This window comes from Triturus cristatus, chromosome 6 (genome assembly GCF_964204655.1).
Source record: "Triturus cristatus chromosome 6, aTriCri1.1, whole genome shotgun sequence".
Classification (NCBI taxonomy): Eukaryota; Metazoa; Chordata; class Amphibia; order Caudata; family Salamandridae; genus Triturus; species Triturus cristatus.
In genome coordinates, this window is record NC_140589.1 from 1,850,075,206 (window position 1) to 1,850,101,614 (window position 26,409).

General features: G+C 44.4%; 1 protein-coding gene across 1 annotated transcript in view; it reads left to right on the plus strand.

Annotated features, from left to right (window-relative positions):
• The window catches only part of GPN1 (GPN-loop GTPase 1), a 107,695-nt gene that overhangs the window by 32,575 nt on the left and 48,711 nt on the right, over positions 1-26,409 (plus strand). Inside the window, exons 4-9 of the mRNA XM_085613327.1 lie at positions 2,004-2,070; positions 2,610-2,644; positions 3,382-3,460; positions 3,775-3,869; positions 5,497-5,542; positions 23,211-23,357. Of these exons, the coding sequence (XP_085469453.1) occupies positions 2,004-2,070; positions 2,610-2,644; positions 3,382-3,460; positions 3,775-3,869; positions 5,497-5,542; positions 23,211-23,357 (469 nt within the window). The remainder of the gene's footprint in view (positions 1-2,003; positions 2,071-2,609; positions 2,645-3,381; positions 3,461-3,774; positions 3,870-5,496; positions 5,543-23,210; positions 23,358-26,409) is intronic.

A 26,409-nucleotide genomic window follows, 5' to 3' on the forward strand; every position in this document is an offset into this window, starting at 1 on the left:
GAAGTGAGCTAAAGAACGATGATGGATTCAGCCCAGATCTGTGACTGGGGGTGAGTGTCTGAAAAGTTTCAGCACTCCGTCCATCATTTTCTTGTCTTTGCTTTGTTTGCCCTAGGTTGGCAGGGTATCCCCAGACGTGGGTCCCTAGCTCACTTTGCCACTGGATTCAAGCTAGCCTGGCTGATGAGGCGTGTTACCTCGAAACCGGTCCCAGGATGCTTGTTTCAGGTTCAGGGAAGACCTGGCTTGGCAGTACTTGCTGTACTGGTCCCATGAGGCACAGGGTCAAGACTAATTTGCATATAGTTGGGTCTGAACTGAGGTGGCGATGTGAGCTAAAGAACAATGATGAATTCAACTCAGACTGCTGTGACTGGGGGTAAGTGTCTGAAAAGTATCAGCACTCCGTCCATCATCTCCTTGTGTGTGCTATATTTGGAGACTATTCATGGACGGGCCACTTTCCCTTTGAGCTCTTCACTGTTCATCCTTGTTTATTTCCAGGAGCTCACTTGATTGTTGCTGTATTATGAATCCATCTAGACAGTTGTAATAGTTTGCACTCTGGGCTCCTCAAGAAGGCACTTTTCAAATTCTGAATGGTCCACTAACTAAGACCCAACTCCAGCTTTGCCTAAAATTCATTGACCATATCCCGGCTGCACTCAGGAAACTGCCAGCTCCCTGAGAGCTGAATTCAAGACCCTTTGCATAGTTCCTAGATCTTCCACAGCGACACACAAGGCTACCTAACAAAAGGCGTAAAGCAGTACCACCCTTCAAGCTACTTTAATTTGGCCTTTCTGAAACTCTTGGACATCTGGTGGAAAATCTGTCTGCGTGTAGGTATCTACCATCTGTAACACCTCTGATTCGCACTTGAGAGATTTTAATGTTCACAGAGCTTTGAAAACCCACATTCTCCTACAAACTGGCCACATTAAACTAGGCAAAGCCGCCTTGATTATCTCCTCAAAATACAGTCTGCACCTTTTTTCTAAGTTTCCCCCCTTAACATTTTTGTTCCACTGGTTGAAACTTTACATTTAAATTTATAACTCTAAGAAGGCTTTAAGGGATTATGATTTTGTACTGTGACCTCGGCCGTGACTCTGCAAAACCACTGCGTCTTAAACACCGCACATTGTACCTTAACCATCATTGTTGCCTCTACCCATTCCAAGCAGTAAGGCAGAAATGTGATATTCAGCACTTTACAAAAACCATAAACTCATACTTGTATTTGAGATTTTTTCAGATTAGAGCTGTTGAAGCTGAGATGTTAGATTCAAGGCAGGAACTCTTTTACATGGGATAAATCTGACTCAATCTGCCTCCTTCAGTGAGGAGGTTGGAGGTTCCAAAAGGTTGCTATTACTTTGATTAACACATGCAGAAATGCTAAAGATTACCAGGATTGTTTGAACAGAGCTCTTCTGCTTCCATTGTGCCAGACATCATCTGGGATTGCACACAAACTAGTCTAAATGTGTGTTTATTTGGATTTGCTTGAGTGTTGTAGTGGAGATAATGGACTGTGACGAGGAGCACATGAGCATTGCCCTTACACCTAACCAGTTGATTTAATGCTGATTAGTGTGTGTCCATGTGTATAGAGGGAGTGTGTTCTGCAGGGCACTGTGATGCCAAGAAAAGGGCTAAAAGCATGCCCTGAGTTGGAGGGCTTTTTGGTCACACATTCCCAGTTTGATTGAAGACATGATTCGCAAAGTGTTGTGTAATGGGGGGGGGGGAGGGGGGGTCATATATGTATGAAAATAGGCTACTGTGTTGTGTACTTATGCATTGTGGTGGTTGTCAAGTACACATTGAAGGGTATGCTCTGTCTTTCTTCAAAATGCTTCGGCCGAGTAGGATTACCTTGGTAAATGCTTTTATAATTGGTTACATTATTAATTCAATGCCCTTGGGACCCATACAGGTGATATGTTTGTTCTTGTGATCACATGTGGAGCACCACTTTTCTTTAACCATGTGCACAGGTATGGTCTTGGTCCTAATGGTGGAATAGTGACCTCTTTGAATCTTTTTGCCACCAGATTTGATCAGGTAAGTTGGTGTGTTTTTCTGCTGATGCAGGCTTGTTTTTTTACTTGCTGCACCATCGAAATAAATACTTGCTTAGATAGCATATATGCGAGGACGGTGACGTGATATCAGGTTTGGTTGTTGTCTGGTAAGCGTGAACTGTGTACGACAAATTTAGCTGAGCAATAGAAGAAGCAAAGTCATGCACAGACCAGCAAAGATGCATCTTGTAGCAGGAACAATCCTCAGCTGATTAAAGTGATAACAAAAGTCTATCCTCTGTTTTGCACATTGATGTAAGGAGGTCATTGGAGAAAAGGATATGGAAATGGTACTTGGTATTTAAAGCACTGAAAGTTTTTATATCAAGGCTACCACAGACCAAGAAATAGTGATGCTCTGGGATTAGATTGCTGTTGGTTGTAGTTATTTCGCCTTGGGCTCTCCACGTTTGGGTTCTCTGCTAACTTTTCATCTGATTTTCACAGTCCTGCCCTGCTATGTTAGCGAGAATGAGAAATGTAAAATAAATTGTTTCTCACCCTTCTCTCTCTCACTAGGTAATGAAGTTTATTGAGAAGCAAGAAAACTGCAAGTAAGTATTCAGGGTAATTTCATAAATGCTTTTGCTTGTTATCCCTGCATTTTGTCCAACTATGTGGCAGTGAGTATCTTCTGGTGTACCCAAAACATTGAAACTGTTTTACCAACAAGACTGTATCCCCTTCTTGTTACTAGCTCCGTGTACATGTATATACACCATAGTTTTGCTGTGGTGATTCTTGTAATGCTTTGTAGACGCTCCGAACACAGCTACATCCAAATTTGGGATGTTTCTGTGCTGTATCCAGGCTGCACAACCCAACTTCTTCTGTAATTCAGGGAATTGTATCTTCGAGCAACTTGAATTTTGTCCCAACGCCTTTTGGGTTGGCATTCCTGTGAAATATTCTGAGCAGCCACACTGTAGAGGAATGAGATCTATAAGCAGTTAGTGTCTCTTGCTTTGTTTCCCATGGGTGCAGGCATTTTCTTTGCAAGGATTGAACAGTTATGAGGGTGTACTTCATCCATGTCCCTGTAATTAAAGTCTCTCCTTTGGAATTCAGTCATGCTTGTGGTAGAGTATACATGTTGATTCTGATATACGACATAACTGAGTCCGATTGCGTTGTGCCTTTAATTGTTCAATTTTAAGCAAAGGAACTCTAGCATATTCATTCTGACACTGCGACTCCTCTTTTTCTAATTAGTAAGCCAGCTTATTGCACTCATTTACGTTTTTCTACAAGCAAATTGATTCTAAGCCACACTCGCCTTTATTTCTTCAAGGTATGTCTTGATTGATACTCCTGGACAAATTGAAGTCTTCACTTGGTCAGCGTCTGGGACGATCATTACTGAAGCGCTGGTAAGTACTTGGCGACGCCCAGATGCAGCAACACTTAAACCATAGTTTGTTTTGGAGAAATGAATTAGTCACCTGTAGTAAAGAACTGAGGGATGCAGTGCTCAAAGGCGGCGACAAACCAAGAGGGCTTTGGACAGAAGCTAGGCTTTTTGCTTGCTCTCCACTGCACAGCCTAGTGGCAGGTGCTGCTAACAGGATGGGGGGTGGAACAGCGGGGTTGCTTTTTGCTTAGAGGAGACCACTCTTGGAATCATTGTAAAAAAGTAACTGCATAATTAAATGTTGATTGCCATGTACTTTCTTCATTGCCTCAGGCTTCGTCTTTTCCCACAATCGTGATTTATGTGATGGACACATCTCGCAGCACCAACCCAGTGACCTTCATGTCCAATATGCTGTATGCTTGCAGGTGAGCCAGGTCCTTTTTTACTTAGTTGATTCTTTTTTCTAGCGCAAAGGAACCGGCTATCCCCAAGACTGGCAGCTTAACCATGTAAGCCTTTCATACATACTGTAGGATGTGCACCATCATTAATGACCTCCCTATTAGGGACGCTTCCTTAAATTGCACACAATTCCGTCTTGGTCTAATAAGATAATAACCCTGTTTTCCTCCTAAAAGCCTGGTGCAAACGTTCTTGTATTTAGAAAACCCCAAGGAGTCATTCAAAGAATGGCATGGTTTCTTTCCCGTAATTCACAATAAGGATTCAGTGCAAGTGAAATAAAAAAAAAACAGGACTCCAGAATAAGTGGAACTATTTAATTAGAAAATGTAGTATAATGGAATGCAGTAATACTTCTCAGGTGGTCTTTTCTGAATCGGACAGATAGTGAAGTACTGCATCTGAAACTATAGATTTAACATATTGGTTCATGCATTAGTTATAGATATGCTGGCTGGATGCCAACTGTGACAGCCAATGTTTGAGTGCAAAAACCTAAGAACAGGAGCATCTTGAACACCAGAGTGAGCTTAAACCGCTCACCTATTTCCTCCTAAAGCAGACTCTGACGCCTCTGGAGGTGTAAAACGATCCAAGTTCCTTGAAATCTGGTTTTTGGAGGGCATGATCGAGAAGTAAACACTGATACTTTCTCAGGTAGTCACAAAGAATTGAGAACAACTAAATCGGAAATGTGTGTGTGATTGGAGTAATTTGTAAATTAAAGGCACAACAACAAGTCTCTCAAATCTTGTCTGACTATTTCATAGTGATTCTCAAGTGGTTACAAAGTCACTCAGTCACCCAGAGGTGACTATGCTGAACTGAGTGCCAGTGGAGAGAAAAAGTAATAGAATTCAGATCAAGTGGTGTGCGTACATTGTTTTAGAATGCTGGTGTGCTCAACCTCCGATACTTTCAAATAAACCACAGGGTCTTATCTGGTTGCCATTGAGATTTGAAAAAAATCCCAACAAGAAACGTAGTTGGAGAATGGGTACTGGAGAAATAAGCCAGATTGGTGAAGAAGGGAGAATCCAGATTTTCAGATCTCCTGTAGGTAATGAGACTGGAAGGAAATGAGAATTGAGTAATGGGAATATGCTACAACTCTCAAGTTATTGAAAATGAGTAATTCTAAGTAGTTAACCAGATGGTAAAGAACGTATGGGGAAAGTTGTTAGTGTGGAAAGTTCAGCCCAAACTTAAGTGCATGTCATTAACGAGCCATAAGCAGTGCAGAATATGCTGTAGATTCACCAAATTCCTTGATTAATTCAGACAGTAAAAGTATCTGTGTGCATAGGGATTGTGTTGAGTAGATATTTTCTTTAGAATTTGTTCTCTGTATTCTGTGAGTAATATCATGTTATGTGGGGCAGTTGAATTGGTTTTCCCTGGACCGTTCTCCTGGTTTTGTGCTTAATTATAAATGATAGTCTTACTTCGCTTTGTGAATCAGTGTCTTGAATGAGGCACTAGCTTTCCTCAATCATCTGTTTATTAGATCCTTGACCAGCACCTGTTATCCAGCCTTTTCGTTTTTATTGTGGTTAACTCCTTACATAACTTTCCTGTTTCTCTTCTCAGCATCATGTATAAAACCAAGCTGCCTTTCATTGTTGCCATGAACAAGGTAAGAGTTCTATTCTTCCGAAAATGTCATACTGCTTTAGTGAAATCCAAAACTGTGATGTGACATTGATTTAAGAGGTTTAGTGCTAAGTCACTGTTTGCGATGACTGCTTTCGCCCCTCGTCTGACAGAAATTGAAGCGTTGAGTTCTTTGCAGACTCTTTGAGCATTCATCATAAAATGAGGCAACCCAGAGGGTCACAGGATCATGGATAGGGCACATGGGGATAATTTGGTAAAGAGTCCAGTGGAAACTACTCTGGACGCTTTCTTCACAGAAAGCAATGCATCCCTATAGTTTGTTCAGAGCATTTGGGGTGTGGTTGGGTTTTATCTACCTTGACGTAAATACAACCAACCTGCCAAATAGATGAGCCATTCTGATGAGCATATTATTTGAATGATTTACCGATCTACATGAATAATGCAGCATTCAGAGGGCTCTTGCACTTTGTGTGCCTGGAAGTTTACTGAAACAAATTAATCTGCAGCTGAGTGCACAATAATAACTTTGATAAGACTCCCAAGTATGCTGTGTTATGACTAATGCTGACCTGTGCTGTGCCTGCTGCCACTCTGGGATTATGAGCGCTTTGTTTTGAAACAAGAGTGTCAAGACTCCTAAGAAACGTTTTCCAGTGATTCGATTCCCTGTCACATACCCGTTGGCGATCTAGTAAAAAGCATATTTAAACTTTTTTTCCCTGACCTACGATCATCATTTGAATCGTAAGCAGTGGCTAGATAAAGTGGCTTCATCTGATTGGCTATGTTTAGAGAGGGGTCGCCGGAGTACCTCCAAAGCATCTTGTAGGCTCATAGTAGCAACACACAATATAAGGTCTTGGAAAGAAATTAATTTGGGCACAGTAGCTCAGTTGTACTGCACGAGGCAGGGTTGTCTGTGCCTCATAAGTTCCAATTACGGCTTGGGAAAAGCTGTGCCTCGAGGCCTGTTCATTTCCGAACCTCTTATATTTGTGTCTCAGTTCAGAAGGCACTTGATGGGTCACTAGAGTCGCTCCACATTTCAACAAGAGCTATTCGGCACCAGAGTTTCTGCTGTGTTCCAAAGGGACACAGCCAAAGTGCACCTCCACTCACAATTGATAAATGTTACCTATCATCTCAGGCTTCGGTAGACTGTCCGATAGTAGAAGCTGCTTATAGTTTAGGGTAACAGATATTTTTAGTTGTCTTCCTCGTCTTTCAAGATCTGAGGTATGGCTATTTCTGTGTTGCAACCAGCTCTGACACCAGATTGAAGATTGTCTAGTACACTTGACTTACAAACGTTTTTTCAAGGTCCAAAGTGTATGCTCTGTGTGTGACCGAGGGCCGCACTGATGCCCGCTTGGGTCGTAATGTTAATGTAGAGGAGCAAACTGTGAGTCCTAGAGTTATTTTGAGGGTTTATTGCATACTGCCCTCTAAAGTATGCCCCTGGTCTCTGCAAGAAACCTAGATTTGGCAATAGTGTGTTATGCTGTATCTGAGTTGCCATCCCATGCCCTGCAGTAAGTCTTCTCTGCTTACCATTGCTACCTTTGGCGAGTCAGGTGTATAAAAGAAGTAACATCATTATTGAGTTAGAATAAAATGGAATTTTAGTCTCTTACCTATAAACATGAAAAGTCCTTAGAAACCGGCTCCGTTAATGTAGTGACTTTTATAAAATCCTTTCACCTTCATTGTCCTAACAGGTTCTACAATACTGTCTCATGTAGTCTGTGTTTTAATGCTAGTAGGACTAAGTGGTTGCAATGCAGAATGTGTTAATCTAAAGGTTTAATGTACAAAAACTGTGACTTAATGCAATTGCTGTACATTTGCTATTACACAGGTATTCAGAGTGGCTTTGCTTGAGGATACATCGTATTTTCTTTGGGCCAAAAGTGTACTTCTCTGTATCTCATTGTGTTTAATGGCCAAACATTGAAAAAAAACACACACTGTTAAGGTCCCTCTGCCCCCAACAAGATATGCAACTTACTGAGGTGGACAGATTTAAACACCCAACCTCCATCTCTAGAAATGGTACAGTGGGAACGTTTTAGCCATGACACTAGGAGACTCGATGTTTAATCCTGACTTTATCACTTTGCCAAAATATACTGGTTTTGAACTCTGCATTAAAAGCCTGGACAGTTTCCACAACATTTCTTTGGTGAGGATACTCCCTAGGTTTCACCATCCGAAACACTCACACTCCAGTTGTCTAAAGCTTGGAAAACTTGGAACCAGAAGACATGCTTCTATTACTTCTTGCCTCCCCTTATAACTAATTGTGTGCTCTTGGGCAATCACTTTTGAACATAATTCTGTACTTTTGTTTACAGAGATAGGGAGAACTTAAATCAAACTAAACACTGGTAGTAAGTATATGATAAGAAAACAAGACTGTAACCCAACCATGACTGGATATAACCAATGAGGGAGAGAACATTGATCTCATAGTCAACTCACTTAAATGTGGCGGGGTGAGCTAAGTTATAGACCTTGGAACAAGAAGGCCTTCAGTGTGGAGTTAGTACTCCTGCTTCACCAAATTGGTCATGGTCCAATCATATCTTGGCATCCCCTATTTGCCTCTATGTGTTAGAGAAGGGTGAGCCCCTGAAGGTTGAGCTAACTTGAAGCCAGATGCCTGGGTCTAGTAGCTCATCTTGGAGTTCTTTTGGATCTTCAAGCGCAAAACAAGCTACACCTTCACAGGGTTTCTGTCTACCACCGACGCAGTAGTCTCAGGTTTTAAGAATGAAAGAGAAAGTGTTAGCTTTTCATGTAAAACGAGATGGAGAAACATATACCTATCTAGTGTCTGAATTTCACAATGTGAAACTAGAAAACCTGGATCAATCTCCGTTTCTTCGTTTGACCATATAGGACGTTCTTAGGCAATTGTTATTTCACCTCGCGTTCTTTTTCTTCATTATCCGATATGAAAGCACCTTAAATTACAGGATTTTAGGATATTCGTTAAACAAAAATGTTTTGTGTTTGATTTAAATGACTACATTGTTGTTCCATGTATAACAACCACCTAGGCCACATTGAGGGTGCACATGACAGCTGACTGGTCACTTCGTTCACCAATGTTGTCATCGGAGATTGGCAGGAGTGCATGAATGTTTCTAAATTAATGGTTGAACACTATCACTTCTAATAAATGCCACTCAGTGCAGTGATATAATATGATGTAACACTTCCACATGTTCGAGAAATGCACTTTCTAATGGATATTTCTAACGGCAAATTCTTCACCATTAGAATATCCGCAGGCACCAGACTGGATCTGGAAGATTTTTTTTACCATAGCCTCTGCTCGCTGGTAGGTGGCATTGTGCCGCTCCATGTCTACCTTACGCGTGACCCCCATACTCCCCGGCCCACCCCGAATGAGACGTCTGGAGCTGTGAGGATGTCTAAGTGCCCTTGGTCTATCTCACTGAAGAGCTGATTCCACAGCCGATCATGATGCATCCCTAATTTGAAAGGCCATCGGCAATGCCACGACAGACTGTCACTAATCTTTGACACTAGCGGAACTAGCATGGCGGTCCTTCGCCATGCATGGATGAGGTCCAGCGGCTTCTCCGGTGATGTTTAGGCATCACTCATGGATATGCGTTTTGATAGGTCTCGCTTATATGGCAAGAAAGCCGACTTCGCCCCCTTGAGCACTTTAAAGAGAGTAGGGCCACCCTGAATTCCCTCAGTCTCTCCAAACCTGCAAGGCTGTATCTCCAACAGTTTTGCACCTTTCAAGGCATTGCCAGGGGTTTCTCTAACAGTAAGTGCCAAGGCCCAACACCTCAACAACAGGCACACCAGTCCTGTCGGGGCAAGGTTCTGGCAGAAAGTGTCCATGCCTGCAGGGCCAGCGAATCCCCAGATCCATCCATTCTCTCCCCTATACCAGCCTCTAAGCTGCTTTAATTCACCCTCCGCTGCACACGAGCAGGCTATTTGTAAGGCAGAATCAGTCATTTGCTCCATGGGTGTTAGGACATAACGTCCAACAGCAGAATCTTGTAGATAGAAACGGGGCTGCACCCTGCCATTCCTGTCCAACCCACTGCCTCTTCTACCTACATCAATGTGTCTTTTCGATGCACACTTGTCTGTTTTGCTGAAGGAAGTTCAGGCTCTGTTTGCGAAAGGAGCCTTATAGAGAGCCCCGGACGTGAAAATCTGAACTGGCAGTTACTCCCGTTATTTCCTTGTGCCAGGGGAAGGATATATTCAACATGCTCATGTTGGCCCAGGTCCGATCTACCCTGGATCCAGTAGACTGGATTGTCGCGCTGGACATGCAGGACACCTATTTTCATGTTTTCGTCTTGTAGGCTCTACCTGTGGGCTATAAAAGCAAAAGGAACAAAAGATGGATGGAATGGTGAACAATGCACACATTCACTCCCAATCACAGTGATCTGGGTTTAATCTATTGTTCTTTTGCTCACAACGCCACCCCAGTTTAGACCCAGTCATAAGCAAATAGGTCTTGACCCTATTCCTCGTACGATCAGTCTAGCCTGAACTGCCAAGCCAGGTCCCCCATGTACCGGAAAAAAGCATCCTGGGACCGGCTTCAGGGCATGGGCTATGGGCATTTTCCGTTTGCTTTCTTACCTTTTGGCCTCACCAATGCCCATCGGGTGTTCACAAACATGATTGCAGTGGTCGCATCATACCTTTGGAAGATGGGTGTACCAGTCTTCCCCTTCCTCGACGACTAACTGTTAAATGCTGCCTTGCCATACTCTGTCCTGGACCACCTCCAGATGGCAGCGAGCCTCATAACATCGTTGTGGTTCGCCATCAACGTGCAGAAGTCACACCGAACTCCATCTCAGTGGCTCCCTTTCATCAGAGCTATCCTCGATACGGTATGCTATTAGGCCTTCCTTCCAGATCAGCGAGTCAAGGACATTTGGGATGATATCCAAATGTTTCAGCCGCTGTACTGGGTCTCAGTGATGGGTGGCTCTAAGGTTTATGGGCCTATTGACCTGCATCCTACTTGTGGACCATGCCAGAAGGCATATGCAGGTTCTGAGGTTTCAGTGGGCCTAGCACCAAGGGAACTGATAAGATTCCATCCTGCTTTTGGAGGAGACTACAAAAGATCTGTAGTGGTGGCACTCAACTGCCATTGACTCTCAGCATATCCCTCTCACTACCCACGCCTCCGAGTGGAAAGTGGTGATGGATGAATGAATCGTTGCTAGGTTGAGAAAGTCATCTGGGAGAGGTGGAGATCAGAGGATTCTGGCCTCCGTCAGAGTCCCATCTCCACATCAGCCTTTTGGAGTTGTGGACCATATGCTTGCCGTTGAAAGCCTTCTTGCTGTCCATCTAGGGGAGGCTGGTTAATGTCCTCGTGGACATCATCTCTGTCATATGCTAGTGCAACAACCAGGGTACAATGTGCAGGGAGGTCTTGCTCCTCTAAAACTGGCAGAATCGTCTGGCATTTTCCTGATCGTGAACCACCTGGTGGAATCTTTAAACACCAGTGCAGAGAAACTCCTCTGGTGACGCCTTGTGGATTGTGAATGGTGGAAACAAAATTTTATTGAGAATCACACAAAAGAACATCAACATATCTTTGTACTTCTAATAAAGAGCAGTGAGGAATTCAAAGGTACCCCAAGTTGGAAAAAAACAGAATGAGAGCAAAAGGGTGAACATTTGAGTGAGTATGTAAAAGCAACAGTTTCTCTCAGGAGACAGTTTTTTTGTTGCAATATACAACACAAAAAGTAAATACACAGTGTGTTGGTCTGACTATTATTAGTCGACAACGTTTCAACCCTACTTGCGGATGCTAGAGTCTCATCAGGAAGGAAGAATAACCTGGGGAATGGTTGTGTCACTGATGGTCTATTTCATTACAGGTAGACCAGGTTGATAGGGCACTGATTCAGTATGTCCTGACTTGTGCAGGCCAAGCAGCAAATGGTGTTGGGAGAGACTGTCCTAACACGGGGCCATCAATGTAATATCACAAGTTAGTTGGGTATGCGATGTGTGTATCAGCTCTAATTGACATGCAGCAGATCTTTGACTGGGAGACCACATTCCTGGTGTTGCAAAGATTCATTGTTTCCTCGGGCCTATTTATCAACATTGTTTGTTTCTCCTTGTTCGGCCATGACACACAGTGCACACCAAACTCATGATATTACATTGTTGGGCATGTGTTAGGACGATCTGTCCCACCATCATTGGCTGCTTTGCCTGCATAAGTCAGCACATACTGAATCTGAGCCCTATCAACCTGTTCTACCTGTAATGAAACAGACCACTCGTCAGTGCCACCGACAATCTTCAGATTATTTTTCTGCCTTGATGAGACCCTTGCATCCCCTAATAGGGTCAAAATGTTGTCGACATTAATAGGAGTCAGACCAGAATTATAGATTTCTTTGCTGCATTGCTGTTCGTTTTCTGTGTGGTTACAATTCATACTATATGCACTATGTTAGGATTTTAAAATAAGCAGTTTAAATGCATGGTTTGTTTCTTAGTGCTTTTTTAGTTTAATTCTTAATGAAAGAGGATTTTGGTGCCCACTAATTTTCCTTGACCCATCTCACGGGACTGATTATTGCCAGAAACACTTTTATGTAAACATTTCTCAGTTTGTTATGCATTGGTTGTAGTCCAGCTTAATTTTCTGATTCGAGTTGGTACATTGGCTGAGTTCCTGGTGCCAGGAAAATTAACACTGCGACGCTAGGGGGACCTAGAGGACATATCAAGTGGGCACCATTGTAGGTTGTCATCTCTTTTGCCCTTTTGCGTTTACCGGACCAACCATCCTTGTTGAAATCACCAGTTGCATTGCAATTTCTCTAAGGTTTAATATGCATTGTTTTTTCAAAAACCCTTCGTGATGCCACAGTGGAACCTCATTGTGGTCCTTTTTTCACCCATATGTGCATACCTTTTGAGCTGTTGCACATCTGTCTTCCTTGTTTCCTGACCCTAAAGATGGTGTTTCTCATTGCAATAAATTAAACTAGTCACCTACACCACCTTCTTACCAGACAAACTGTTTCTGAGGACTAGAGCTGCATTTCTACCAAAGGTTGTGACTCACATTCATGTTGGACTGTCCACTACTTGTCTGATGTTCTTTGCTCTGCCTCACCCTTCAAAAGAGGAAGAGAGACACTCCATCGTCTGGACCCCAGAAGAGCCCTGAGCCTCTACCTCAATCGTACCAAAGACCATTGGGTGAATGATCAGCTCGTTGTGGGGTTCTGTAGGGCAAAGAGAGCCAAGGCAGTGCATAACAGGCCTTTATTCAGATTGACAGTCCTCTGTATTATGATTTGCTATGTGTTGGCATAAAAAGCTGTCTCCAGAAGGATTGAGACACCATTCCACCAAGGTTAAGGCTGCTACCACCACACTTGCATGCAAAGTGCCTGTCCTGGAAATTTGTCAGACTGTGACGTGGGCATCGGTGCACATAACATTATTGCCTTGTCCGCGAGGTCCAAAGAGAAGGGCATTTTCTCATTTCGGTTCTTGTTAGAAATTGGGTTTCTGTTTGGCAGAGATTTGATTTGTGTATTTATAAAGCGCGCGAATGCTGGGGTCGTCTAGGCGCTGATACCAGAGAGACAAGTACGGTGCCGGTGTAACTGTAAATGAGATGTTAGTTAGCGAAGAGCCAAGTTTTTAGCGTTTTCCTGAAAGATAGCAGCGTAGGGCTATTCTTTATGCCGACCGGGAGCAAGATCCATGTCTTGACTGTCCCTAACGGAAAGCTTCTTCCGCCCCAACAAACTTTCTTAAACCTAGGCGTTTGTAGAAGTTTACTATGTGCAGATCAAGAATTGAGGATCAGCACCCTGCAGTGCTTTGAATGCTAGGCATTGGGATTTGAACTTGATCCTCTTGTCCACTGTGAGCCACTGCAGGGCTCTTAGACAGTTGGGACCTATGAATATCCAGCAGTAATCTAGCCGCCGTGTTTTGAAGATGCTTCAACCTTAGTAGATGCTGTGATTGGATACCCATGTACAAAGCGTTACCATAATCCAGTCTGGACAAGGCTAATGCTGGAACCAGTTTTTTTTAGGGAATCTGGCGGGATAAAAGGTTGAAATGTGGTTGAAGTAAGGGTGCTGATCTGATTTTTGAATGTCAGTTTGTCATCAAGAATGAACCTTAGGTTTTTGACCTTTTGCACTGGAACTGGGAAGTCGCCCAAGCTGGGGGGGCCACCATCTAGGTGACCAGAAGGATGCGTCGGAACCAAGCAACAGAACCTCTGTCTTTCCGCCGTTCAATTTTAGGCAGTTAGACCACAAGTTTACCTGTGTCATGCAGCTATTGAAACGATCGGCTGTCTCTTCAACGTTACTTGAAACTGACACTACTAACTGGGTGTCGTCAGCGTATGAGACCACTGAGAAGCCGAACTGTCTAATGATTGCGGCCAGCGGGGTGACATGTAGATTAAAAAGCGTGGGGCTCAAGGACAAGCCCTGTGGCACGCCACAGGGGAGATTAAAGTGCTTGGATGAAAAAGTCCTGGTCTCTACTGAAAGAGTCCTATTGGAGAGAAATGTCAGCAGCATAAGAGCGGTGTCTCTGATCCCTAGCTCAGATAACCTGTTGGCTAATATTTCATGGTTTCCTGTGTCAAAGGCCGCCGATAGATCTATCAAAATCAGGACGGCCTTACCCCCAGTGTCCAGATTGCGCTCAATTCTTCTGCTGCCATGACCAGAGCTGTCTCAATTCCATGCCCCTCCCGGAACCCGTATTGTGAGTGATTGCACGCCGTTCAAGCAGGTACCACAATCCTAGTCAGTGTAAGCCACAACACACCCTAAATGAACCTGTGCTCACCCTCCTGTAGCTGGTCACAGAGCAGTCAGGCTTATCTTAAGAGGCAATCTGTAAAGTATTTGTGCAACACCTCAAACAGTAAAAGACACACAATTGATGGGCAGAAAACAGTTAAAACAGGGACACAGTGAAAACACCACAAAAATACTCCTTACCAGGTTAGAAAAATAGAGCAACATTTTTATAAATAAAACAATACCAAAACGACAAAAACCCAATTATTGAAACCGGAGTTATGAATTTTGGAAGCATAAACAGTAGAACAGCACTTAAAAGCATAAAGCGCCAACCAGGGATATTGGGTTGCGCTGGACTGCGTCAAAATCCAAAAGTTCAAGCCTACCTCAGTGGAGCGTGGGTTGGATACAGTTCCAGGTAAATTCTGCTGAAGTTTTTCCGCCTCAAGAATTGTGCCAAGAGTACCGTTCGCAGGGAAGCAGGTCGCCGTGAGCAAGGAGTGTCACTGGCGGTGGTCAGTGGTGCGAAGAGCAGGCTGGGGGTTGGGGATGGGCTGGCTGGAGCTTCGCATTTGGTGATGCACGCTGGTTGGAGATGCTTGCTGTGCAAAGAGATGAACTTGCAGCCGTTTGCGCTGATCCTTTGTTCGAGCAGCAATGTTCCAGAGCGAACGGGCCGTTCTGGAAGAGCCCAAAAGCTTGTCTTAAGGTGCCAAAAACCACTTCCAAGAGCCCAAGACCTGATCGGTGCCTCTTGGAGTCAGGAGCTCATTGGAAACTGGTCCAGGAGCTGTGGGAGCCTGTTACGTCCCTGAGGCTCAGATCAGGAGGCCAGGATCACTAGCCCTTTATGCCATTCTGGGGTCCTGGGTTCAAGATTAGTTCAGTTCCAGTTACGCCTCTTCAGGCAAGAGGAATGGAGGCAGCAGTTCTTCCAGAGCAGCAGTCAAGCAGAGCAAAAGTCAATCAGCAACACAACAGTCCTTCTTCTTTGCAGCGTATCCCCAGGTCCATAAGTGTACTACATTGGTAGAATCTAAAGTCCCGTTCTTATACCCAGTAATGCCTTTGAACTGGGAGAGATTTCAAAGAAGGGCTTTGAAATGCACAGATGTCCTCTCTTCCTGCCCTGATTCAAGACCCACCACAGGAGGTTGTGCATCACTTTGTGTGGAGACATGAAACAGCCTATTCAGGTGTAAGTGTGAGGTTGTGCCCAGCTCCTTCCGCTTATCCTGCCAGGATGAGTCATCAAGGCCCATCAAAGCACACCTGAACTCCCATTGTGTGGCTATCGAGAGAATGCAAAAAGCCCAGCTGTCACCCTCCCCAGACGTGTATTGGAGACAGGCACACAGAGCTAAGAGCAGAAAAATAGCATTTTTCTAAAAGTGCTGTTTTTTAAATTGTAATGATGTATTTACCATTAAAGAGGATTCATCATTACAATTTCATAGGTATTAATCGTGATAGATCTTCTCCATTACAATTGGGAATTGCAGCTTATTGGATGTAACCAGGAATCCCCAGTGTTAACCTATGGGACGAGTAAGCCTCACAGTAGTGAAAAATGAATTTACGTTTTTTCCACTACAAGGACATGTTAAAACTTAAAAGTACATGTGCTACCTTTTTGATTAAACAGCTTCCTAGTCATAGGGGCTACCAACGGCCTACCTTATGGGTGACTTGTATCTAATAAATCGGTTGTTAAAGACTGGGCTAGGGATTTTAAATGACAAGTCGACATGGCAGTGCTAACTGCACTTACAGTCTCTACCGTAGCAGGCCTGAGAGAGGTTGTAAAGGGCTACTTAAGTAGGTGGCTCAATCAGTGCTTCAGGCCCACTAGTAGCATTTAATCTACAGCCCCTGGGCACATGTATTGCTCATTACTAGGGACGTATAGGTAAATTAAAAATGCAAATTGGGTATATATCAATCAAACCATGTTTAAGAGAGCCAGCACAACCACTTTAGCACAGGTTAACAGTGGTAAAGTGCCCAGAGTCCTATGGCCACCAAAAACGAAATCTGCAAAATTGGAGGCAAGTAAGCAAAACGTTGGAATACCACCCTAAGGCTTACAGGTCCAACAGTACTGTGGAACTTTTTGCGATAAGTCATTCCACAGACCTACCACCGGGGAAAGTACTGCTTTGGTACCTATTCTAAAGGTGAGTAATCTGCAGTTTCGAGTATTCATCAGAAGAGCAAGTTACTTACCTTTGGTAGCTCTTTTTGGTGGATACTCTACCTGCAGGTTCCTCACCACCTTACCGTTCTGTGAAATTGACTGTTTTTCATCCAAAAGGCCCCAAATTAAAGATTTGCGCACTGGCACAAATTGATTTTTGACCTCTGCGTCCCATGGCATGGATAGTGTCAAGAACAAAACTAACATGCTACTTGGGTGACGTTATTATGCGGTTCCAGCTGTCCGGAGCAGAGTCAGGTCGACGCAGAGTTGCACAATCTCCCCTACTGATGTACACGGGCTAGGCTCAAAAACCTTCTACATCCAGATTGGTGCATGGGGAAATTAGAAAGGTCGAGGAATCTGCAGTTGAGTGTCCATCAGAAAGAGCGTTACCAATGGTAAGTAACGTGTTCTTTTTGAACTTTGAAGAGACTTGATCATATTACGTACATGCTTGTTGCATGATGTCTTTAAACATGAAGGTGTTCCTGCAGCTAAGTGGTGCAAAACACCTGTTATGCTTTGTTTCCTTTGCTTCAGTTAAAATGTAAAAAATGCCTTTCCGTTTGTTTAGCATCTTTTACGTTTGTTTAGTGCTCAGTCAAGTAAACAGCAGCCCAGAGCTGCTGTTCGAGGGCCATATGTAAGGTCAGGCAGGCTATACATGGAGTATCCCTAGGCTAGTTGGGTGTGATCATTAATATATTGAGTGAGATGAGACACAACATTTAAGACTTTTTTGCTAAAAGAACTGAAATTTGGTTACTGGTTTGAAGTTGTTCAGTTTATCTGGGTCAGCCTGTTGTTTTTATTCAGGATGGAGTAACGTTTCCAACTTTCAGACAGTCTGGGACTTTTCCTTTGATCAAGGAGGAATTATTTTTATTTTATTTATTTATTTTTTGCTATTTTTAAAGCGCGCAAATACCTATGCAGGTGTCTCGGCGCTGGCGTTCAGAGAACTCCTTACTCTTTAAGGGGATTTAAACAGAGGAGAAGAGCCACGTCTTGAGGCTCTTTCGGAACTTAATGAGGGTGGGGGCAGTTTTTATATGCAAAGGGAGGGTGTTCCATAATTTAGCAGTGGCTGTAGTGAAACACCTATCTCCCCATGTGGCTTTTTTTGTCCGAGGGACAGACAGCAGAAAGGTTGTAGAGGATCGAAGTGTTCTGCTATGCTCCAGTGGATGGAGAGCCATTTTTAGGAACTTAGGCCCTGGATAGTTCAGGGTCTTGTAGGCTATGCAAAGAGCCTTAAATTTTATTCGGCTCCTGATGGGTAGCCAGTGGAGCTCTTTGATGTGATGGGATACTGATGCGAATTTGGGGATAGAAAGTAAAATTCTTGCGGCCGCATTTTGAACAGTTTGAAATTTATTGAGGACTCCTTCTTGCGCATTAAGAAGCAAAGAGTTACAGTAGTCCGTTTTTGAGAACACTAAAGTACTGATAAGTGTTTTGCCGGCTGACTGTGGTAGATATGGAAGAAGTTTCTTGATCTTTTTGAGTGTATGAAATGCAGATGATAAGACGGCATTTGCGTGATGGTGGAAGGTCAGTTTGTTGTCAAATATGACTCCCAGGTTACGGACCTTAGTCACCGGTTGGGGGGGGGGGGGGAGTCCCAGCTCCGGTGGCCACCATTTTGGGGACCATGCTGGTTTCAAGCTCCCGAATGTCATCACCTCCGTTTTGTCGGAGTTAAGCTTGAGGCAGTTTGATGACATCCAGGAGCCTATTGCCTTCATGCCCTCCTGGAAGTTGGCTGACACGCTAGCTCCGTTATTGTACACCGACAGCACTAGTTGCGTGTCATCGGCGTATGTTGTCAGGGCAATGCCATAGGATTTTATCACCCTCGCCAAGTCCGATACATAGATATTAAAAAGCGTCGGACTTAGCGAGGAGCCCTGTGGAACGCCACAGGGGAGAGAGAAGGTTCGGGAGGTGAAATTGCCCATTTTGACAGTCTGCTGCCGATTGGCGAGGAACGAAGCAATCAGGTCTTTAGCTGTTCCTCCTATTCCCAGAGCTGCGACACGGTCGATCAAGGTAATATGATCGACCGTGTCGAATGCAGCGGAGAGATCTAGGAGTATCAAGACAGCTGCTCCTCCCTTGTCCATGGTTATTCTGATTTCGTCCGCGGCTTTCAGTAGTGCCGTCTCTGTCCCATGTCCCTGCCTAAAGCCGAACTGTGTATCATCTAGCAAATTGTTGTCATTGATGTATTTTGACAGCTGCAAGTTCATGGACTTTTCAAAAATCTTTGCTGGAAATGGGAGACAAGCGATCGGTCTGTAGCTTGCTGGGAGAAGAGGGTCTAGCGTTGGTTTTTTCAGTAGTGGCCTTATGATCGCTTCTTTCCAGACTGAAGGATATATTCCTGTTGCGAACATTGCGTTGCATATGGTGGATAGTGAAGGGGAAATTGCTTCCGGTATGCGGTTAAGAATAGAAGGGGGACATGGGTCAAGGGGAGAGCCGGATTTAGTACTGGCTACTAGACATTGAATATAGTCTTTATCTACGGGGTTAAAAGACAATAGAGTTGATGAAATGCTAGTAGTAGGAAGAATCGCAGAAGGTAGGGGGGTAGTTCGTGAAAAAGTCTGGAAGATGGAACTAACTTTTTCCTCAAAGAACCTGGCCAAGGCATCAGTCAGTGGTTGAGAAGCCTCTAAGGGCGGCGTCGGGGGGTTGGATAGGGTGGTGACTACCCTGAATAGTTCTCCTGACGAGTTTTTTGCCTGATTGATCTGAGTGATGAAGTGATGGCTTTTCTCGGTGGTTATCGCTCTTTTGTAAATAGTAAGGGCATTTTTGTAGTTGGATTTGTCTACCGGGTTATAGTTGCGACGCCATTGTCTTTCAAGGTTCCTGCAAAATTGTTTGTGCATACGTAAAGCTTCAGTGAACCATGGGGCTGAAGGTGTAGGTCTATTTCGATATGATGATTTAGGTGGGGCTAATTTGTTACAGGCCATGTTTATGTTGGTCAAGTAATTAGAGGATGCTTTGATAGGATCAAGCTCAGTGGGGTCAAATTTATCCTGTATCATCTCTGCTAATTGTGATAAATCAGTGTTTTTCCAATCTCTGAATGTTGAACGAGCTGGTACAATGGAATTAGATTTAATATAATTTGTTTGTACTGTGAAACAAATAGCAGAATGGTCTGTCCAGATCAAAGGGATTATCTGGGTGATATTTATATGGGGGCTATTTGTAAATATTCCATCTAATGTGTGACCAGCTCGATGGGTAGGAGAATTAATAAGTTGTCTTAGGCCTACAGCTTCAAGGTCTGTAATAAGTTGCGTGGAGTCATGATTATTTGAAGTCTCGAGATGAAAATTGAAATCGCCTAGTAGCGTGAAATGAGGGGCATCAGCGACTATTTCGATTAGATTCCCTATGTTAGCTAGGAACTTAGCTCTTGAACCTGGCGGGCGGTAAATCAACATTCCCTTGAAGGATGATTTTGCCGATAAGCCTAGGGTAAATGTGAGAGACTCATATTCTGAACGTATGTGTGGTTTAGTCGTCAGTTTGAGGTGGCTTTTATAGATTATGGCAATGCCGCCACCTCTTTTTATTGGTCTGTCAAGTCTGCAAACATTGTAGTTGCTGGGAGTGGCTTCTACAAAATCGGGTCCTGAGGCCTCATCGCCCCATGTCTCGGTGATAAACAGTAGGTCGAGTTTTTGCGCATCGATCAGGTCGGCGATTTCTATTTTATGTTTGGGAAGGGATCTGGCGTTTATTAGTGCTGCTTGTATTAAAGGTAAATTGATTAATGAAGTTTTGCCTGGACATTTGGTACAAGTTGGACAAGATAGTGGGCCTACGATATGATTGGAGTATCTTACATGAGGGAGTTTATGCGGTTGATCCGCTAGGTATCTCAGTTGTCGTAGTTCGTCGGTGGAGTACGTGAATCTTACCGTAGGTGTAGGAGGCCGAGGTGCTGGAGTTGCAGGGGGGGTGGCCGTTGGCCCGGCCTCGGCGCGGACGAGCGCAGACGAGCTTGCCTTATGCGCGCCTTCGGCGCGCATTCGCCGCGCCCGCTGCGCTCGTCCGCTGCGCTTCCGGTTGCAGCACATATTTATGATTGTGAGGCTGGCCTAGGGGGTGGGCGTGGTCGCGTGAATGGTCACGTGAGTGGGTGGGCGTGTCCGCTGCTGTGAGGCGGCGTTGCCCTAGCAACCGGATGCCGTGTCAGCCCTGAATCGGCTGGACGGTCTTAGTCAGGTGCGCTGCAAACAGGAGGGATTAGCAGTTTTAAAAGCAGTGAACATAAGTTTTAAAATATAAACGTGCTAACTCCCGGCTTCCGCCTCAGGAGTGGAGTTCTATTGAACGCGCGATCTAAGTCAGCGCGCGCTCATATAGAGCTGGTGGGCCTGGTCGCGTGATTGGTCACGTGAGTGGGTGGGCGTGTCCGCTGCTGTGAGGCGGCGTTGCCCTAGCAACCGGATGCCGTGTCAGCCCTGAATCGGCTGGACGGTCTTAGTCAGGTGCGCTGCAAACAGGAGGGATTAGCAGTTTTAAAAGCAGTGATTATAAGTTTTAAAATATAAACGTGCTAACTCCCGGCTTCCGCCTCAGGAGTGGAGTTCTATTGAACGCGCGATCTAAGTCAGCGCGCGCTCATATAGAGCTGGTGGGCGTGGTCGCGTGATTGGTCACGTGAGTGGGTGGGCGTGTCCGCTGCTGTGAGGCGGCGTTGCCCTAGCAACCGGATGCCGTGTCAGCCCTGAATCGGCTGGACGGTCTTAGTCAGGTGCGCTGCAAACAGGAGGGATTAGCAGTTTTAAAAGCAGTGAACATACAGTTTTAAAATATAAACGTGCTAACTCCCGGCTTCCGCCTCAGGAGTGGAGTTCTATTGAACGCGCGATCTAAGTCAGCGCGCGCTCATATAGAGCTGGTGGGCGTGGTCGCGTGATTGGTCACGTGAGTGGGTGGGCGTGTCCGCTGCTGTGAGGCGGCGTTGCCCTAGCAACCGGATGCCGTGTCAGCCCTGAATCGGCTGGACGGTCTTAGTCAGGTGCGCTGCAAACAGGAGGGATTAGCAGTTTTAAAAGCAGTGAACATACAGTTTTAAAATATAAACGTGCTAACTCCCGGCTTCCGCCTCAGGAGTGGAGTTCTATTGAACAACTGGGCCCAATAAGTGGAGATGCGTGTGGTGATTTCTTTCATCAAGGAGGGTGTGATTGTGTCCAAAAAGTGTTTCTTGTTAGCTATAGTCTAGATAAGTAAACAATCATTGATTTCTTTGAACTCGCTCTAGAATGGGTTGTTCTTTGGGTTAGGAGAGAAAGTTTGACAGTCATTTGAAGTATTAGACGTTGATGTTCGATCTTTTAACCTCATCTGTGAATAAGTTATCCCATGGCATCTTTCTTTTCAGTTGTTGATGACCTCTTTAGCTGTACAGCGGGTTTGTTTCTTGATAATTTCAAAGAATGTTCTGGGGCGGGTTCTTGCTTGCTCTAGTTGTGATCTGGAGAAAGATCTTTCCCTCAAAATTGCTCCTGTCATAACTCATTTCCTTGTGAAATATAGTCAAAATCTGTGTTGAGGGATTTTGTCTCCTCTTTCTTCCAAGTGATCTAAGCTATCTTCTCCCTTCATTAGGTCCTTGTTTTTACCACTGCAAGGACATTTTATTTTTTTGTTTCAAGTTTAATGCATGCCAATTTATCCATTATAATACCCAAAATTTTCCTTGTAATAATTAATCAAGCAGGTTGCTGATTGCACCTCAGTCAGGGGTTGTAGTTGAGATCTTATTTCTGAAGCAAGCATATTGTTACTGATATGTTTAGCGTCTTCAAACCATATTTTCTGACTTACACCTTGGTTAGAGATGTTTTGGAGGAGAGGTAGAAAAGGATGAAGTAGTGGTCAGACCAGTCGAAAGGTAGGATGGAGTCAATCAGCAAAAACCCCTTCTTAAGCAAGTAAAAGGTTGAGGTAATTCTTTCAACTGGGTTGGCCTTCTGCAGAGTTTAGTTGGGTTGCCCGAGATTATAGAGGGGTTCCAGGGAATTTAAAGAGTTACTGATGCTTGAGAGAAATTGTTCCAGAAAATTTTAATTTATTTAGTGAAGGCTCCTTGTCTCCTAGAGGGTGGTAAACCGTATCTTAACGAGAATTTTTATTCTTGGAAGCAGAGGAATACAATGCAATACATATTTGCACAATTAATGTCCGAAGTGCAACAGATATGGTTAAACTTGGGTCTCTTATTCACTGTGCCACAGGATTCTAGTAACACCCCAACGACAAGGCCAATAAGTAGGCTGAAAGTAGTCTGGGGTTGCTTGTGTTGCCTTCTAGGGGAGGCCTTCCCTAGCAGTTTGAGATGGACTGTTCCCTTGAGCAGAGCTTGTACTTATTTGCATTAGACAGCCTCTGTCTATGTTGGCAAGGTGGAAGACAAACGATGGACTGGAATGTAGCCTGGCTGATATCAGTGGCTGAGATCCATTCAAGCATTCAAACCATCACCTTATTTGTTGAGATTCTGATAAACGGGGCACACTCTTAGATCATCAAGGGGCCAAGGCTTTAACACCTGTTTCGTTATGGTTTGTCCTCATGTTTTATTTTGTTATCTACAGACTGATATAATTGATCACAGTTTTGCTGTTGAGTGGATGACCGATTTTGAAACCTTCCAAGATGCGCTGAACGAGGAGACCAGTTACGTCAGTAACCTGACTCGCTCGATGAGCTTGGTCCTGGATGAGTTTTACAGTTCGCTCAGGGTAGGTTTTTACACTTTCCATTCTGTCTGTGAGATCTCTGTGAAAGTTTGATTAGGTAAGGTTTGGATATTGAATGTGTGCATCTCTTTAAGTTTATCATACTAAGGAATGTAGAATATGCCAAACTTCATGTGACCAGACACCCGTCTTATGCTGGAATAACATGCAACATATTCGTATATTAAGGTTTCATTATGAAAGCGCTGCTAATGGGACAATCATTCTAAAACTCTTAAGTTTTATGGTTTTCGATTAGCTAATTTAATGTATGCCAAACTCTTTGTTACACTAGTAGCTGGATCTCTGCCAATTTTGTGCCTAGCTTAATTTGATATACTTTTTTTTTCAATAAGCCACAGCTCTTTTTATTTGAGCAGTATTGAATATGAATCCCTACTCTTAAAGTGTAAACTGAATTGTAGACTGTGACATGTCATTTCGTAAACATAATTATGAAGTGTAACTTGAGCAAATGGTTTTTCCCAGTAAATGTTCAGCACTCACTCACATAGGTCAAGTTTAGAAGTTGAAGGTCTGTGCCCATAATGTCTAAAAATGGCAAGTGAACAAGCAACTCCCAGAAGCACTGCTATGCCACACATATAGCAGATCTTTGGTATACAAGTGCTAAATAACAACAATATCTAGTGCCTTCTAGTGTTCCTACACTTGGTTTATGTTGAAAGTCATAATTTCTATATTTTCTGCCAAGTATTAGTCATTTTTTCAAAATACTTTATTGTATTTGTTTGTGTCCCATATTTTATTTCGAGCTTCTCTCATAATAGTGGATATTTGTAGTGGGTGTCTCTCAGCAGTTGTCCTTGTCATTTTTTTAAAAGTATTGTAGGATAGTGAGGCCAAGAATTGCTCACCCCACAAATGGCAAATGTTTCAATCAATCAAAACATTTGTAGAGTGCGCTACTCACCTGTGAGGGTCTCTAGGCGCTGGGGGGGGGGGGGGGGTGGGAGGGGGGAGCAGCTACTGGTGGAACAGCCAGGTCTTGAGACGTCTCCTGCAGGTCAGCAGGTCCTGGGTCTGATGCAGGTGGATGGGGAGGGTGTTCCATGCCTTGGTGGCAAGGTGGGAGAATGATCCTCCGCCGGTGGTCGTTCGGCAGATGCGTGGGACGGTGCCGAGTGCGAGGTCGGCGGAGCAAAGCTGGCGGTACGGGGTGTAGAAGGACAGTTGTTCGTTGAGGTATGCTGGTCCGGTTTTGTGGAGTGCTTTGTGAGCGTGCATGAGGAGCTTGAAGGTGATCCTCTTGTTGACCGGGAGCCATTACAGATCTCTCAGGCGGGTGGTGATGTGGCTGTGGCGAGGGAGTCCGAGGATGAGGCGTGCGGAGGCGTTTTGTATGCGTTGGAGTCTCTTCTGGAGTGTGGCCGTGGTTCCTGCGTAGAGGGCATTGCCGTAGTCCAGCCCGCTGCTGATGAGTGCTTGTGTGACGGTTCTTCTGGTTTTGGTGTGGAACTATCTGTAGATCTTGCGGAGCATGCAGAGGGTGTTGAAGCAGGAGGGGGTAACCGTGTTGACTTGCTGGGTCATAGAGAGCGTTGAGTCCAGGATAACTCCCAGATTGCGTGCGTGGTTGGTGGGTGTTGGGGCAGCTCCCGGTGTGGCCGGCCACCAGGAGTCGTCCCATGTGGAGGGGGTGGAGCCAAGGATGAGGACCTCCGTCTTGTCAGAGTTCAGTTTCAGCCGGCTAGTCTTCATCCACTCTGCGATGGCCTTCATTACCTCATGTAGGTTGCATTTGGCAGTGGCCGGGTCCTTGGTGAGGGAGAGGATCAGCTGAGTGTCGTCGTCATATGAGACGATGTTGAGGTGGTGCGCTCGGACGATGTTGGCGAGCGGTGCCATGTACATGTTAAAAAGGTTCGGGCTGAGGGATGATCCTTGGGGTATGCCGCAGGTGATTGTGGTGGCTTTGGACCTGAAGGGGGGGAGGCGAACTCTGCGTTCTGCAAGTGAGGAAGGAGGTGATCCAGTCCAGGGCTTTGTCTTGGATACCTGCGTCTTGGAGGCGTGTGCGCAGGGTGTGGTGGCAGACTGTCGAAAGTGGCCGAGAGGTCCAGGAGGCTGTTTTGGATATGGACTAGAATATTCAGGATTATTCTCACCCATAGCACCTTTTGTGGAAGTTGCAGAAAACGAACTGGCATCTTCCAGTGCGGTTCGCATATTTTTTGCTCACTTATCCTCTGGCTTGTGAGAGTAAAAAAGAAAATGTTTAATTGTGCACACTTTAATGGGATGTTTTGATACCAGGAATGGTGGCTCAGTGCACTAATGTAGCCATTCCTGGTTCTGTTTTTGACTGCATTGTCACAGTGGGTCCAATCAGCTTTTCATCCTTCCAAGGTCCATAAAATGAATATCATGGAAATGGTTAACAATAAGCATGCTTCATCTGTGACTAGTACAGAGAGACTCCCTTGGGGGCAAACATGCGGTCTACTGATACACCGGTTTTGTTATTTTAATGAACACTTCAAATAACTCCACCATCAGCACCTAGTAACAGTCTTAGAAGAGAATTTGACTTTCAGACACAGTTATAACACCCCAGTTATCCAGTATTGGATTTTTCATTGATTCACATGCTTAAATCATTCCACATCGTTGCAGCAGTATGTAAAACCATAACAGGCTATAATGGCACTAGTCCTTCAATTGAATATCCTTTTAAGAAACTTGAAACTAGGACCAATCAGGTGTTAGAACACTCCCAAGACAGGCTGAGTCCCTCAGATTTTCTCTGCATGTTGCTTTGAAAGGAAAACTTCTAGACCTTACTATTGCTACAATGTCTGGCAGAAAAGGCCTTTTCCGTCACAAGAGCTGTGGAAAGGAAAGGGTACTTTGGAATTACACACACAAAGATTTCCTCTACTGCCTGCATCCCCCAGCATGAGGTAGAAGAATGCAAGATCTGTCACACTTTCTCCTCAAAATCTTTGAAGGACAAGGAGGGGAGGCTACTCTTGTGATTTAGAAAGCCAAAATTCCGAGAACATTTTCTGAGGATGACAGTGACAAATTGTCT